The sequence below is a fragment of the Carassius auratus genome, chromosome 42, assembly GCF_003368295.1.
Source record: "Carassius auratus strain Wakin chromosome 42, ASM336829v1, whole genome shotgun sequence".
Classification (NCBI taxonomy): Eukaryota; Metazoa; Chordata; class Actinopteri; order Cypriniformes; family Cyprinidae; genus Carassius; species Carassius auratus.
Window position 1 is genome coordinate 16,400,681 of NC_039284.1, and position 12,796 is coordinate 16,413,476.

The 12,796-nt window shown below is 35.7% G+C and overlaps 1 protein-coding gene across 5 annotated transcripts in view; it reads right to left on the reverse strand.

Annotated features, from left to right (window-relative positions):
- The window catches only part of stxbp5b (syntaxin binding protein 5b (tomosyn)), a 38,482-nt gene that overhangs the window by 11,519 nt on the left and 14,167 nt on the right, over positions 1-12,796 (reverse strand). For 4 of the 5 annotated variants that reach the window (XM_026230099.1, XM_026230098.1, XM_026230101.1 and 1 more), the window contains exons 3-19: positions 12,226-12,307; positions 11,945-12,045; positions 11,316-11,450; positions 11,078-11,141; positions 10,885-10,968; positions 9,752-9,875; positions 8,674-8,752; positions 8,034-8,188; positions 7,256-7,328; positions 7,036-7,183; positions 6,892-6,959; positions 6,694-6,734; positions 6,260-6,480; positions 4,727-4,914; positions 2,616-2,741; positions 1,825-1,976; positions 819-881 (exon numbers count right to left, since the gene is read on the reverse strand). In XM_026230099.1, coding sequence (XP_026085884.1) covers positions 819-881; positions 1,825-1,976; positions 2,616-2,741; positions 4,727-4,914; positions 6,260-6,480; positions 6,694-6,734; positions 6,892-6,959; positions 7,036-7,183; positions 7,256-7,328; positions 8,034-8,188; positions 8,674-8,752; positions 9,752-9,875; positions 10,885-10,968; positions 11,078-11,141; positions 11,316-11,450; positions 11,945-12,045; positions 12,226-12,307 — 1,904 coding nt within the window. Of the gene's footprint in view, positions 1-818; positions 882-1,058; positions 1,143-1,824; positions 1,977-2,615; positions 2,742-4,726; positions 4,915-6,259; positions 6,481-6,693; positions 6,735-6,891; positions 6,960-7,035; positions 7,184-7,255; positions 7,329-8,033; positions 8,189-8,673; positions 8,753-9,751; positions 9,876-10,884; positions 10,969-11,077; positions 11,142-11,315; positions 11,451-11,944; positions 12,046-12,225; positions 12,308-12,796 lie in introns of all 5 variants that reach the window. The other variant, XM_026230102.1, reaches the window with a different exon arrangement.

The following is a 12,796-nucleotide window of genomic DNA, read 5'->3' on the forward strand; positions in this document are numbered from 1 at the left end:
CTTGTCAATAAAATGTACTTAAGTCAGCACACCTGACAGGGATTCTGATGACACTTGCAGAATTGTTTTAATTTTTTGCTGTGCTATAGAATTTTTAACTATAATAGAGTTTCACGTCCAATGCTCTGGCATTGCAGTGTTTATTAATATGTCTATCTATCAGTTGCAGTGTGTATTTTCTGCATCACCAATGGAATTGCATTGGTTTGGCAGGACTACCAGTTTATTCAAACCATGCCGACATGGGTCTTTTAGTTCAGTTTAGTGCTGCAGAAATGACACATAGCAAGTTAAAAGGCACATTCCACACAAAATGAACATGTTGTCATCATGAACTCATCCTCATGTTGTTCTAATTACTGTTTTATTCTCCTTTGTTAAGCACAAGTGGCTAGACATTTTTTTGGCTCAACAACATGTTGCTTTGCATTTTAGGTTAAATATATACATGGTTTGATGTCCGTGGCTCTCACATGTCATGTGACCACTTGTGACATAATGTAACCACAAATGAGATTGGAGGTCTGGTCTGTTAACCTCAGATAACGTATAGATTCAGAATACAGATGCATATTATATTTCCCTTTTTTGGTGCTTGGCAGTATAAAATGAAAGTGGGTGGTGATTTACATGTGAATACATGTTTGGAACAACACAAGAGTGAGACAATTATGACAAAAGTTTCATGTTTGGGTGAACTGTTCCTTTCAGGGACTGTCAATCAACTCATAAGAAAACAACCATCAATCCATGCTCTTAATACTTTTTTTTTTTACCGGTAAAATCTCACAATGCAGAAAGAATGAGGACATCTCTACCTGTAGTTGGTGATTTGCATTTCTCCTCTGGAGCTGCTGACGCATCATTACCATCACAAAGACCTGTTGAAAACAAACAAGTCTAAACAGAACAGCCAGACTGGTTTTACACAATGAACATCAATTAACACAAAAAATTAAAATCAACACAAAAATATAGTGTTAAACAAAGAGAAGAAGAAGAATGCAGACAGTTATAAAGACAAGGAAAAGACCTTTGATGAGTGCCATGTGACTTACTGACGTAAGAAGAACGAAGCTTTTTCACAGATTCAGAATAAAAGTTAGAGAGGCCGGACATGCAAGACTTCTTATGCAGAGTGTCTTTACGAAACCACAGAGAGAGACGAATATTGAAAGGGTGAGACAAAACAATGACACTAAATCAAATGAACAGCTCGAAGGACTTTGAACTGACAGAGTCCAGAGACTGAATTCAGGACATTTGTTGTGCTTAATTATTTTCAATAATCGAGCAAGGTCTAAAAAATAATAAAAAATATAATTGACAATAAATGCATGTCAATGCAAAACACTAGTATTTCAAATATCGATTACTGTACATTCAAATTGAAATTAAAATGATAACCTGCCTTTTCAAAGACCACTAAAAATAGGTATTGGTCAGATTTTTTGTATCAGTGCATCACTAACAATAATGTGACATGGCCTTAAATTCAGCCTGTTGGCATCTGTGTATTTCAAAGACTGAAACTCATATGAGTGAACAACAAAAAAGAACCAGCAAAGACATGGGACAGAAAAGAACAAACACCAGCATCCTTTTTGAGCATATGGATCAGATGATTTTCTAAGATTACTGCAGATGGTTCCTCGGAAAGAGATGACCACCTGCAGTTTGAGGATGCAGGAGCATCACGGTCCAGAGACTGACACTGCTAATGATGAGCATGTGCTTTACTTTATCAGACAGAAACACAGACTGAAAACATGCAGAGGTTATGTTTATTAGTAAGAAGATGAAGCATCCATGCTGTCTGTTCACCTGCCGAGGGCTGTCTGGTTTTGCGGGGTGAGTGTGGTTGTCTGTGGTGAGGATCTGTTGAGCCATACAACTCAGCGGTGCTCACGTTCACAATGAGAGTTTTCTGAAGGTAATCAACCACTGCAAGTCCGTCACCACTGCCAAAAGCAACTCTGTAAAACAGATACACACTACCGGTCAAAGTTTGGAATCATTAAGATTTATTGAATTAAGATTTGGAATCATTAAAGAAGTTTAAAATGTTTTTCTGCTCACCAAAGCTACATTAATTTGATCAAAAATAAAGTAAAAACAGTAATATTCTGAAAATAGTATTACAATTCAAAATAATTGTAATTTATTAATGTGATGCAAAGCTAAATTTTCAGCATCATTACTCCAGTCTTCAGTGTCACATGATCCTTCAGAAATCATTCTAATAAGCTGATTTGCTGCTCAAAAAACATTATTATTATTAACAATTTTGAAAACTGTTTTTGCTGTGTAATATATCTTCCAGTGGTCAATTCAAAATCAACTTCAAATTCAGGAACAGATGAGTTTATGGTAATCAGATAAAAAAAAAGAATATTGTGGCTAATAACATTTGTGCATTTCACTTTTAGAGTAGCTCAAATGTTTAATTATTGTGATGAAGAACAATTATTCAAGCATGGCTGCTAGGTTTTAATATGATGGATCATGACAGATAGAACCTGTCTGAAAGATAATGAACAGCTGTTGTGGAAAGGAAGTGTTTTAATTGCTCAGTAAAAACAGCAGTAGTTTGTGCTGTCGTTTGGTGGACTTACAGGCCATATGCAGAGTTGACGGCCAGGCTGGTGATCTGTTGTGGCGGCTCCCCACTGACCCACACCAGCTGAATGAGCAGCTCCACCTGGTACCCCGCAGACTGTTTGAGAGGAGAACTCCTGACCCTGGTCAAATAAGACATATGACCCAATTAACGACATGCTATCATAAGCACAGACCAAACCATGTGGTCAAACAGACAGACATTTAAGCAAAAATCTGGTCCACATAGCTAAATTTATGGCCCAAACCTGTGGACTTACACAGGAAAAGACCATTTTAGAGGTCGACCGATATAGAATTTTGCCAAAATACCGATAGCAAGGTACACCACACTGGCCAATACCGATTAATTAACCGATAACCGACCAGTTTTTAAAATGGATACTGAAAAAATAAAAATAAATAAATAAATAAAATAGTGCTCAAAAAAAAAGAAAAAAGTACTGAACCATACTAATAGTAGTAGTAATAATAATAATAATAACAACAGTAATAGTTGAAATTACCACACTCTAATAGGGCCCTATGAAATCTGTTAAATTCCTAAATTTCATTATTTCCAAATTCTGTTATTTAAATTTTCTGGATTCAGTTTTTTCCATTATAATTTTAATCCACTCCTTTTTAATAGTAAAATTAAAGTTTATTAATCATAAAGTAAGTCTAATTGAATAAAAATCATGAAACTTCTGCATTTTCAAATCAATTTAATAAAAGTTTAACAAAAATTACATGACCAGGGCCTTATGAAATGTTAAATTTTTTTTCTCACCATATTTTTTTTATTGTTACCAAATTCTGTGTTTTAGCATGTCTAATTATTTGAGCGGATAATTTTAAAAAATTGTAATTACTTAAAATTAAGCAAACTTTTTTTTTAGCCTAACAAAGGGGATTTACTATTAAAATAAAAAAATTGAATAAATTGTGTGATCATCCCTTAAAAAATATGGTTTGTTTAATTTTAGTAGTAGTAGGCTATGTACATTCATAGACTTCATAACCGGACTTTTATTTTAACGGGTTGCAAAATAAATGAATACCTTTGCATGTGATATGATGCTTTTGCTCAAATCAAATGGACAAATGCTCATGAAGTGACTCTCAGAGCAGTTCTGGAGATGTTCTTCATGTGTTTTCATCCTCATTTAGTCAGACGACAGACGCTGAAATCACTGCGAGCATCACACGCGATAAACTGTGAATTCCGTTTTATGAATGGATTCAGCGACTCTGTCCGCGTTTCCTGCATCGCGGGAAACAGAGCCCTACAATTATACCAGCACAATGTTTACTCTTGCATTTTAACTGCTTCTATTATTGAGCACTTAATGATTATCTAATCAAAATAAAAGAACAGCGCGGAGTCTAGGAGAACTCACCTGTGTCACACACACTCCGGACGCGTCGTATTCAACTCTAGCAGCGGTCTAAAACAGTTTATTTATTTCCCAAACAGACACAAGTTTACTTCAAGAATGAACAATGAGCCAAAGAGAAGTTTGAAGTTCAGTGTTTAAAAAACGGAGCAAACGGAAAGAGCGATCTATATTAAAGCTCTATAAATGAAGCACATGACCTTTATTAGAGCCACAGAAAGATGAACGTTTTGATGGAAATGCTCAATATACAATTCATTATGTACATTAACAACTATTCGTGGCAAATATAATGTAATTTAACGAAAAAAAACTATGTGAATGACGTTCTGAGGCGTGGCGGGATTTTCTGTCTGAAGTTTAGTCTCGGTTTAGCGTGCAGCATCACGTTTCTAAAACAGCACGTGCTGTGAGTGATTTCAGCCACTAGAGGCCACTCTCGCACTGTATAATGAAAACAGAGCCTTCTCAGCTGCTCCAGCAACAGACCCAACACGGGAAACTATCAGCCACTCCAGCAAAGGACGAAATGTGGCAAAGCTATCAGCATGGATTTTTACAGATAACCGATTGTTCCAGCAAACAACTATCGGTGCCGATTAATCGGTAAAACCGATAAATCGATCGACCTCTAGACCATATCATCAACATGTATTGCGATCAAAGTCTGAAGTTTTAGTTTTGTTGTTTTTTCATTAGAGGTGAGTGAATCTGAAAACAGACTGTACTTGAGACAGGGCACGTTATCTCGCAGGCCGTCAGATGAGTTGTTGCTGCTGGTGGAGGGGTGGGACTGAGGAAGGCTGGTCTGAGGGCTGGATGAGGTTCCTGGGGTGGTCACAGCTGACGCCTGCTCGCCTCCGCACTCAGGAGACTCTACTTCATTCGGCTCACAAGGCATACGCACTTCCAGGAGCTGCAGACACAAGACAACTGAAATCAACTCTATACAAACACATGCATGTTTTCAGATCCATATGCCCATAGATGGAGATACAGATATCTATGAACTTCACAGGCAGCAAAAAAAAAAAAAAAAAAGTCCAGTCTCAAAATTCATGTCAGGCAGATTATTCAGGCAGTTGACATGACAATTCATTTTACTCTGCTTACAGAAAGATATATATTCATAATTTATCTGAAAAGAAAACAACACAAACTTTCTCCATAAGAACAAAATTATCTATACAAATCATTTAATACTTTATCATTTATAATATATTTATTTAAATTCTGGAAAGAAACAAAAAAAAAATGGATATCTGACATTAAAGGAAATATATACTGTTATCAACATTCCACTGTTATCAAATTTAAACATGATATTTTTATACATGTATTTCTCTTGTAAAGTGACTCACAACATTTATTTCTAATTGAGAAATCTCTCAGGGAGCCTTAATATTATATAATATTGCTAATCTGGGCCCCAAAAGGAAGATTTTTTACAGGCTTTGAAGTATAAAGAAGAGTTTTACCAGCAATTAATTACATTTGTAATATTTATATGGAGCTACTTCCATGTTCATTTACTCAGTCCTGCGGTGTGACAACGCCTCATTAAAAAACAAGGTTTTTAACATGAATAAACATAAACAAGTGAGAGCTTTACTCAGTTGTGTTGATGCAGCATATAGAAGTCTAACTGTTGGAAACCATGTTTAATGAAATATCCTGCAGTGTGCATACTAAACTCCATCTAAAATGGCTTTAAACAAACAAAAAAAATCTAATTGCATTATCACCATGCAGCTTTTTGCACCATTATATTAAAGGGTTAGTTCACCCAAATATTAAAATTATGTCATTAATAATTATTCAAAGTAGTCCATGTGACATCAGAGGGTCTGTTAGAATTTGTTGAAGCATAGAAAATACATTTTGGTCCAAAAATTACGACTTTATTCAGCATTGTCTTCTCTTCCGGGTCTGTTGTGAGTGCGTTCACAACACTGCAGTGACGCTGCTGGAGTACGACGCTGCTGACGTGTTATCTTTGTTATTGGGTTTGCCAGAAAATATGACATGAGGGCGAGTCATTAATGAAATTTAATATTTGGGTGAACTAACCCTTTAATAAAGCATTTGTAATATAGCAGGACCATTTGAAATTATTATGAAAGAAAAAAAAAAAAAAAAGTAAACAAATGCTGACAGGTAGCATCTGAAATCTCTCTTAAAAGAATGTATCAATTTTAAACTAATATCATTTTCATTCTTTAACTACACATATATACATCCTGAATTTAAATGGGTCAGACCTGAACCACTTCAGTGGTGACTTCCTGTTTGCTGAACCTGTACACTATGACATGAGCCGATACTCCAGCCACACAGAGCACACGGCTCTCTGGACACCAGGACAGAATCTGGATGGCGAACGGATCTTCATCCACAATTTCAGTGCTGGATTTCTCCTCTTTACTGCGGGGCTTCTCAAACACCTTCGCTGTTTTCAGCTTATACAAAACCTGCAGCATTACTGACAGACACAGAAGATCATTCATTATCTTCAATAGCTGTTGCTCGATGTTTTTTTATTTGAAATCTGCAAAATGCAGCTAAAAGAGAGCTTTACTCAAAATGGCCAACATATTTATCTGATTATTACTATTTTTCCAACACAAAATAACGCTGTAGACTGTACTTATGATATATTAAATATAAAAGTATGTTTTCTGAGACAAAAACTCACATGCTGAGGCATCCCAAAACTTGATCGATCCATCAGCATGCCTGTTGTTTCAAGAACAAAACAGAAGCAAACCATATCAGCCCTGGCTCCAAACCGAAAAACATTTTTCCTTCTAATACCAAAAAACGATTACCCAAATATTAAATGTGAAAAGGCTTCAGTACAGCAAAGAGAGCATGCATGCAAGAGATTGCTTACCCAGTCATGATTATCTCTGAGAAACTTAGTGTTCCCTGGCCCCAATTACCTCCATTTATTGGCCATTCCTGCATAGAAACACAGATTTGTACCAGCCGTTTTAAGACCATCCATGTTCTTAAACAGCGGAGCGCAGAACGTTACCTTCTTACTGAACCCTTGTCTCTTCTGTCGGGAGCCCACTGAGTAGAGTGCAGGAATGACTTCAGCTGGACAGTCCGCAAAATATTCGCAGCAGGTCACCGGAGACTCGTGGATGGACAGAGGATAAGGATTCTCAAAGATCGGATACCTGCACAGAGAGCTTTTTATAAAACAGATGAACAAGCGAAGACAGCCTGTTTCACATCTGGCATTTACTCACCCAATTTGTGCAAGATCAATGAGAACCAAATCCTTCTCCAGCAGGACAACAACCGCATAAGGCTCCTGGAAATCTGTGGGGTTACAGAAGGAGTAATTTTAAACACTTAAAGGGGACATTTTCACAAAATACCATTTATTTTTCTTACTTATAGTTTTTTTTTTGATAAATGCTTATCGTAACTAGATTTTTATTTTTGTTTTTGCATAAGTGATCTACTTTGCAACAACTTTCTGGTCTAAAGATTACTGTTCATTAAAAGAAAATAAACCTAAAGTCTTTTACCCTTCATTACATTGCCCAACGTAGAGCACACAGTTTAGTTTTAGTTTGTCAAGATTTAACTACAGAAATAAAATAAATAAATATAAATAACAAACACATGTCATAAAAAAGCATATATAAATAATATAAATGTTTATAAAATGTAAATATAATAAATTATCATTTCTCTTATATGTGTGTGTGATTATTTTGATGAAAATGAGATTAAAAAACTTTTTTTTTTACATTATATCTCCCAGCCCAACATGAAGAGCTTAATCTAGTTCTAATTTGTAAAGTTTTAACAACAACAACAAAAAATTAAATAATATAAATGATAATACAAAATAAATAATCAAAAAAATTATATATTGAACCTAACTTGAAAAAGATGTAAATCAATGCTGCTATGTTTTCTTTGATTGTATTTTGCCTCTGTTGTTTCAAAGGCACTGTTAAAAATACAGCAAACGTTAAGGGAGAAAATCAAGCGATAGGTGGGGCAGTGACTTACCGTTTGGATATGGGGTTTCACACAGCGTAAGGAAATCCACTATGGGGTAGTCCATCTCCAGCACTGCAGTGCTTTTCCCATGCATCACAGTCAGACAGGCTCGTCTACCCACTGTATCATATGACAAACCTCCACACAGTATCATGAATGGGTCCCTTAACAAAACAAATGAACACATCTCATTTTTCCATGATGCAACGAGAAGCCAAGCCAGAAGTGAAACAAATTAGTGCTCCATTCAGAAAGACTGGAATGAAGAAAATGATTAGAAGCCATACAAAATGTATTTTCATATTAGCTGTATCTATGTAGGTCTAGTGAAAAATATCATGTCATCCCTGTAAAACCCATAAAACAGAAGCATCTATGCCAGACAGTCTCTCGCAATGCGAGGTTGCACAAGTCTCAAACCAATGCATCATGCTCTGTTTGCTACCTGGATGCAACCCTGAGAAAATGTATTGGGTTATTAGCTTTATATTTTATGTCAGTCTTCTGAAAAACTTCATGTCATTTCCTTAATACCATAAAACTGGTGCACCTATGCCAGACAATCTGTTGCAATTCAACGTGTGTAATGCATCTTGCTCGGTTTGCTTCAAGAATGCGACCCTGAGTTCAGCTTCCACTGAAGCCTTACCCTGCCCTGGTAGTTTTGTACTCCACTTTCAGGATGGGTTTGCAAGGCTCCGGCTTCTTTCCATCCTTAGGTTGTTTACCTGGGAGAGAATATTGCATGTTAAACAAGATGTGCATATAAATATGCCTTCATGTATTTTTATTTCATTTTCTATCGCCAGCATCTGGATATTTTTATCATAGGAACCAAATTAAATTGAGGGTAGAAGTCTTTAGGCATCTCATGGTTTGATTCTAAACCATGGAGTCATAATTTGATCCCAAAACCATTTTAGAACCTTGATGATACATTTCTGTGGACAGAGTGTGCGTTTTTAATTAAGAATCACGATGCATTTGTAAAAGTGTTGCTTTGCTTCAGCCGTAAGTATATTATGTTTTTATTGGGGAAAAAAAATCTGCATTATTTAAGCTGAAGTTGTAATATTTTGGAGGTTAAAACACATTCTTCTTCCCCATTTAATGTGCAATGAAGTCTAGGGACACTTTCCACATTTCCAGGGTTTACAGAAGCAGAAGTTGTCATCATAGTTGGGTAAAATTCTTTAGTGGTGAACAACTACACAAAATATAATGTTTGCCCTCCCATTCGCACTAACAGCAAAAATACATGATAGCATTTCTATGACTTTACAAATGGGGATTTTTTTTTTTTTTTTTTTAAGAAATTAAATTACATTGGTCAAAAAAGAGAAAGATGTCAAATTTGACATTTAGTTAGCACAAACCAGTTTTGTGTAATTTAATGCCAAGGTAAATGAAACAAATTATATTTTGATTTATTTTTAATGGAAATACCCAAAACTTTAGATTTACAATGGTAATAACAGTGGAAATGTGGTGTCACAGTCTATGAAAAGGGTCCATAAGTAAATCATTTATAGGCTTGCTGATTTTCTAAAATTATAATGACTCGATAAAAACATTGATCTTTTTCAGAAACCTGTTTGGGAACAATCATTTTTATTTTCACTCAAATGGCACACTTCAACTCTACGGTCTTTTGATATTTATTCTGTGCTCCCTGAAGCGCTCAACCTGAGGAACTTGGAAGGGAGTTTATTTGGGCAGAAGCTTACCATGTGGCGTAATGATCTGGGCAGGCTTGGCAGGAGCGCGTATATTCCATGTGGTAAGTGTGCCATCCGAGTGACTGCACACAAACTGTTTTCCCTCGTGATGCCAAGCCACAGAGTGGATCGCCTACATGCCAAACAAAGGATGAGTAATCAACCACAAGAGAAACCAGGTCAGGCAAACTATGGTTCATGTGTTGTGACAGTAAATATGAGTCAACATAAACATAACAAACAACTTAGTTCCGTTCCTTATAGAGAACACAAAGGCTTCTGAAAAAAGGTTGCTTGGTTTAGACTAGAGTTGTTTAAATGATTACTCCATAGATAAATAAAGTGATCTGTCCATTTTGGCACATACTGTATATTTAACCATTTTATTTATTTTTTTGATGTTGTAAAAAAAAAAAAAAGGTCATTGGTGTATGTTTTACAAGAAAATGCTATTTAAAAATGTTGTGATTTTTTTTTTTCCAAAGCTTCATTATAAATTTAAATTAAGCTATTTTATGGCTTAAAAAAAACATTATTTATAGTATTAGTATTTATATTTTTTACTAAATAAAATATAAAAAATACTAAATTAATTTTTTTTTAAATAAAACTAGTATTTTTTTAACTAGAAAATACTATTTCAGTCTTTCTACTTCAAAATTTCACATTTAATTCAATGTGTTACTTGACTTTCTTAGTAATTAATTGTGAAATTTACTATCAATTTCAGAGTGCTTTTTTTTTCTTTTAAAATGATGTGTAACTTTTAATGTGTCATTTACTGTCTTATGATGTGTACAGCAAGTTACCACAAAAAATGCCTTAACTAATACTTAAATTGAACATGTGAATGGAAGTTTGACTGTTAATGAATTTTAAAGTAAACTTTACTGTATTAAAAAGAATAACGAAATTAATGTGTTTTTGTGATCAGTTACTACTGTCTCATTTAAGTACTTGGAGTACATCCCATCTCTACAGGAGACCTTCCTTCCTTCCATTCATGGATGTTACAGAACAAAAGTAATTAGCATTGTTTAAAGGTCTCCAAGTTTGTCCAAAATTAAAAAAAGACCTAGACCTCAAAAATGTGACATCCAGTTAGGATGGCTGGTCCATATCCTACAATAACAATGCCTCACCTCATCATAGCTGTACCGATAGTCAGCTTTCTTTGATTTCAAGTCCCACAGCACAACTATGCCACACTCAAAACCAATTAAAAGCTGTAAAAAAAGAGAAACAACTTTTCTGAAATTATGCAAACTGAAAGCCGAGCAATCAGAAAGTGTATTGTGGGAATATATTTAATCCAAATGTGTTAAGAATTCATACTTTCCCTTCATCCATAGGGTTATCGCTGATATGAACAACAGGTCCAGGGTGAGTCTTTGAGGAACTGTTGAAGAGAGGTTAGAGTTTGCACAGAAAATATTTCAAGGTGGTATGCAGATTTCATGCATGATGACCTTGAGTAAATATTTGTACTTTTAATTAAAATCTCCAAGATAGAAGCCAAGAGTAGAAGAAAACACATGAGAATCACTGGAGTGCATGGTGTCGAGACACTCACAGTTCAATGGCTTTATTCCACATGATCACATAGCCTGAGAGGGTGAAGGACTCCACATTGACGATGTGAATGTTCCCTCTTTCCGTGCCCACGTACAGCCATTTACTCTGAAAGGGCAAATGGCAAAACGTGATCCTGCCAAAGACAAGGAGAGAGCTGACCTTAATCAAAGTGAATTATCTCATACGATGGCGAGCATTTGACTGATTTGTGCCTCGTGACATTATTAAGGACGAAATGGCAATAACAGCAGAGCGAATACTGGAAAAATGAATGAGTCATGGTTTATAAATCAAACGACTGTGCATTATTGCCATTGTGTGTCTTCTGAATGGGACACCAATCAAGACTACATGCATCTGAAGACACTTGAGAACTTTGTCCTACCGTCTTGTCTCTGAACAAACATTAATTTCAAGCCTTCATGGTCTGTTGATTAACAGAAAATGTAGAAACTCAAAAGTATATTGCCACTTAAAAGACAAAAACTTTGAAGGCCCAGTTAAAGGTCAAACTTAGTATTTTCTGAATAAAACCTTGCTGCCATAAAACTTCAGGGAGCCCTTAAAGTGCTTCTCATCAAGTAAGGGAAGTCGTTTGGTGCATGTTGTGTTCCCAAGGATGCTTACCTCTCCCGATTAAATTTAAGAGAATGAAGGATGGCTGGAAGTTTTTGCCTCAGATTCCACAAATGAATACTGTCATCTGCCAAAGCACTAACCAGCGCCCCCTATGGACCAAACACACAGAAACGCAAACAATGACTGAAATAAGAGAGCTCTACATTTGTAAATCATTACATTTTGAACAGATCAAAAGACTAAATATGTCAGGATTGTAAGTAGGGAAGTAACCTGGAGAAATTAAAGGAAGAGGAAATCACCAAACAGATAGTCAAGGCAGAACTCACTTCATTGACAAGAAACTCCAGCTGGATGACAGCCGATCCGCTCTCATGCTGGCAGTAACACTCCACTCCTGCTTGACCAAATCTGTAGACTCAGTTAAGGTACATACATCTGAACACCGTAGAGTCCCTATCAAATGGGCTAAACATAAAATATGACTAAGTTATATAAAAGCACTGCATAACTAAAGGGATATTTCACTCATGCTCATCTAATTAACTGTACCCTCGTCTGATTATCACGTCAATTTAAGAAAAACATCTTGAGCTTTGCAGTAAAAATCATCAGTCGTTTCATTGTACAGAAAGCAGCACACTGTTTGACCAATATTCTCCTTTTTCAAGAAAGAAACTAAATACAGGATGCACTGTAATAGAGAGACTATTTAAATTAATCTGTTGTACATTTTTACAATAAATGTTCATGTTACTTCTGAACAACCCACAGACAATGTAAGTAAACCCCCAGGGTTTGGCACTAGAGGGAATCTGTGTTCCAACTTCCCAGAGGTCTGTGCGTCTTATTACAGAGGGTCTTGTCCATTGACTTAACTAAATGGATTACACAAAGTCT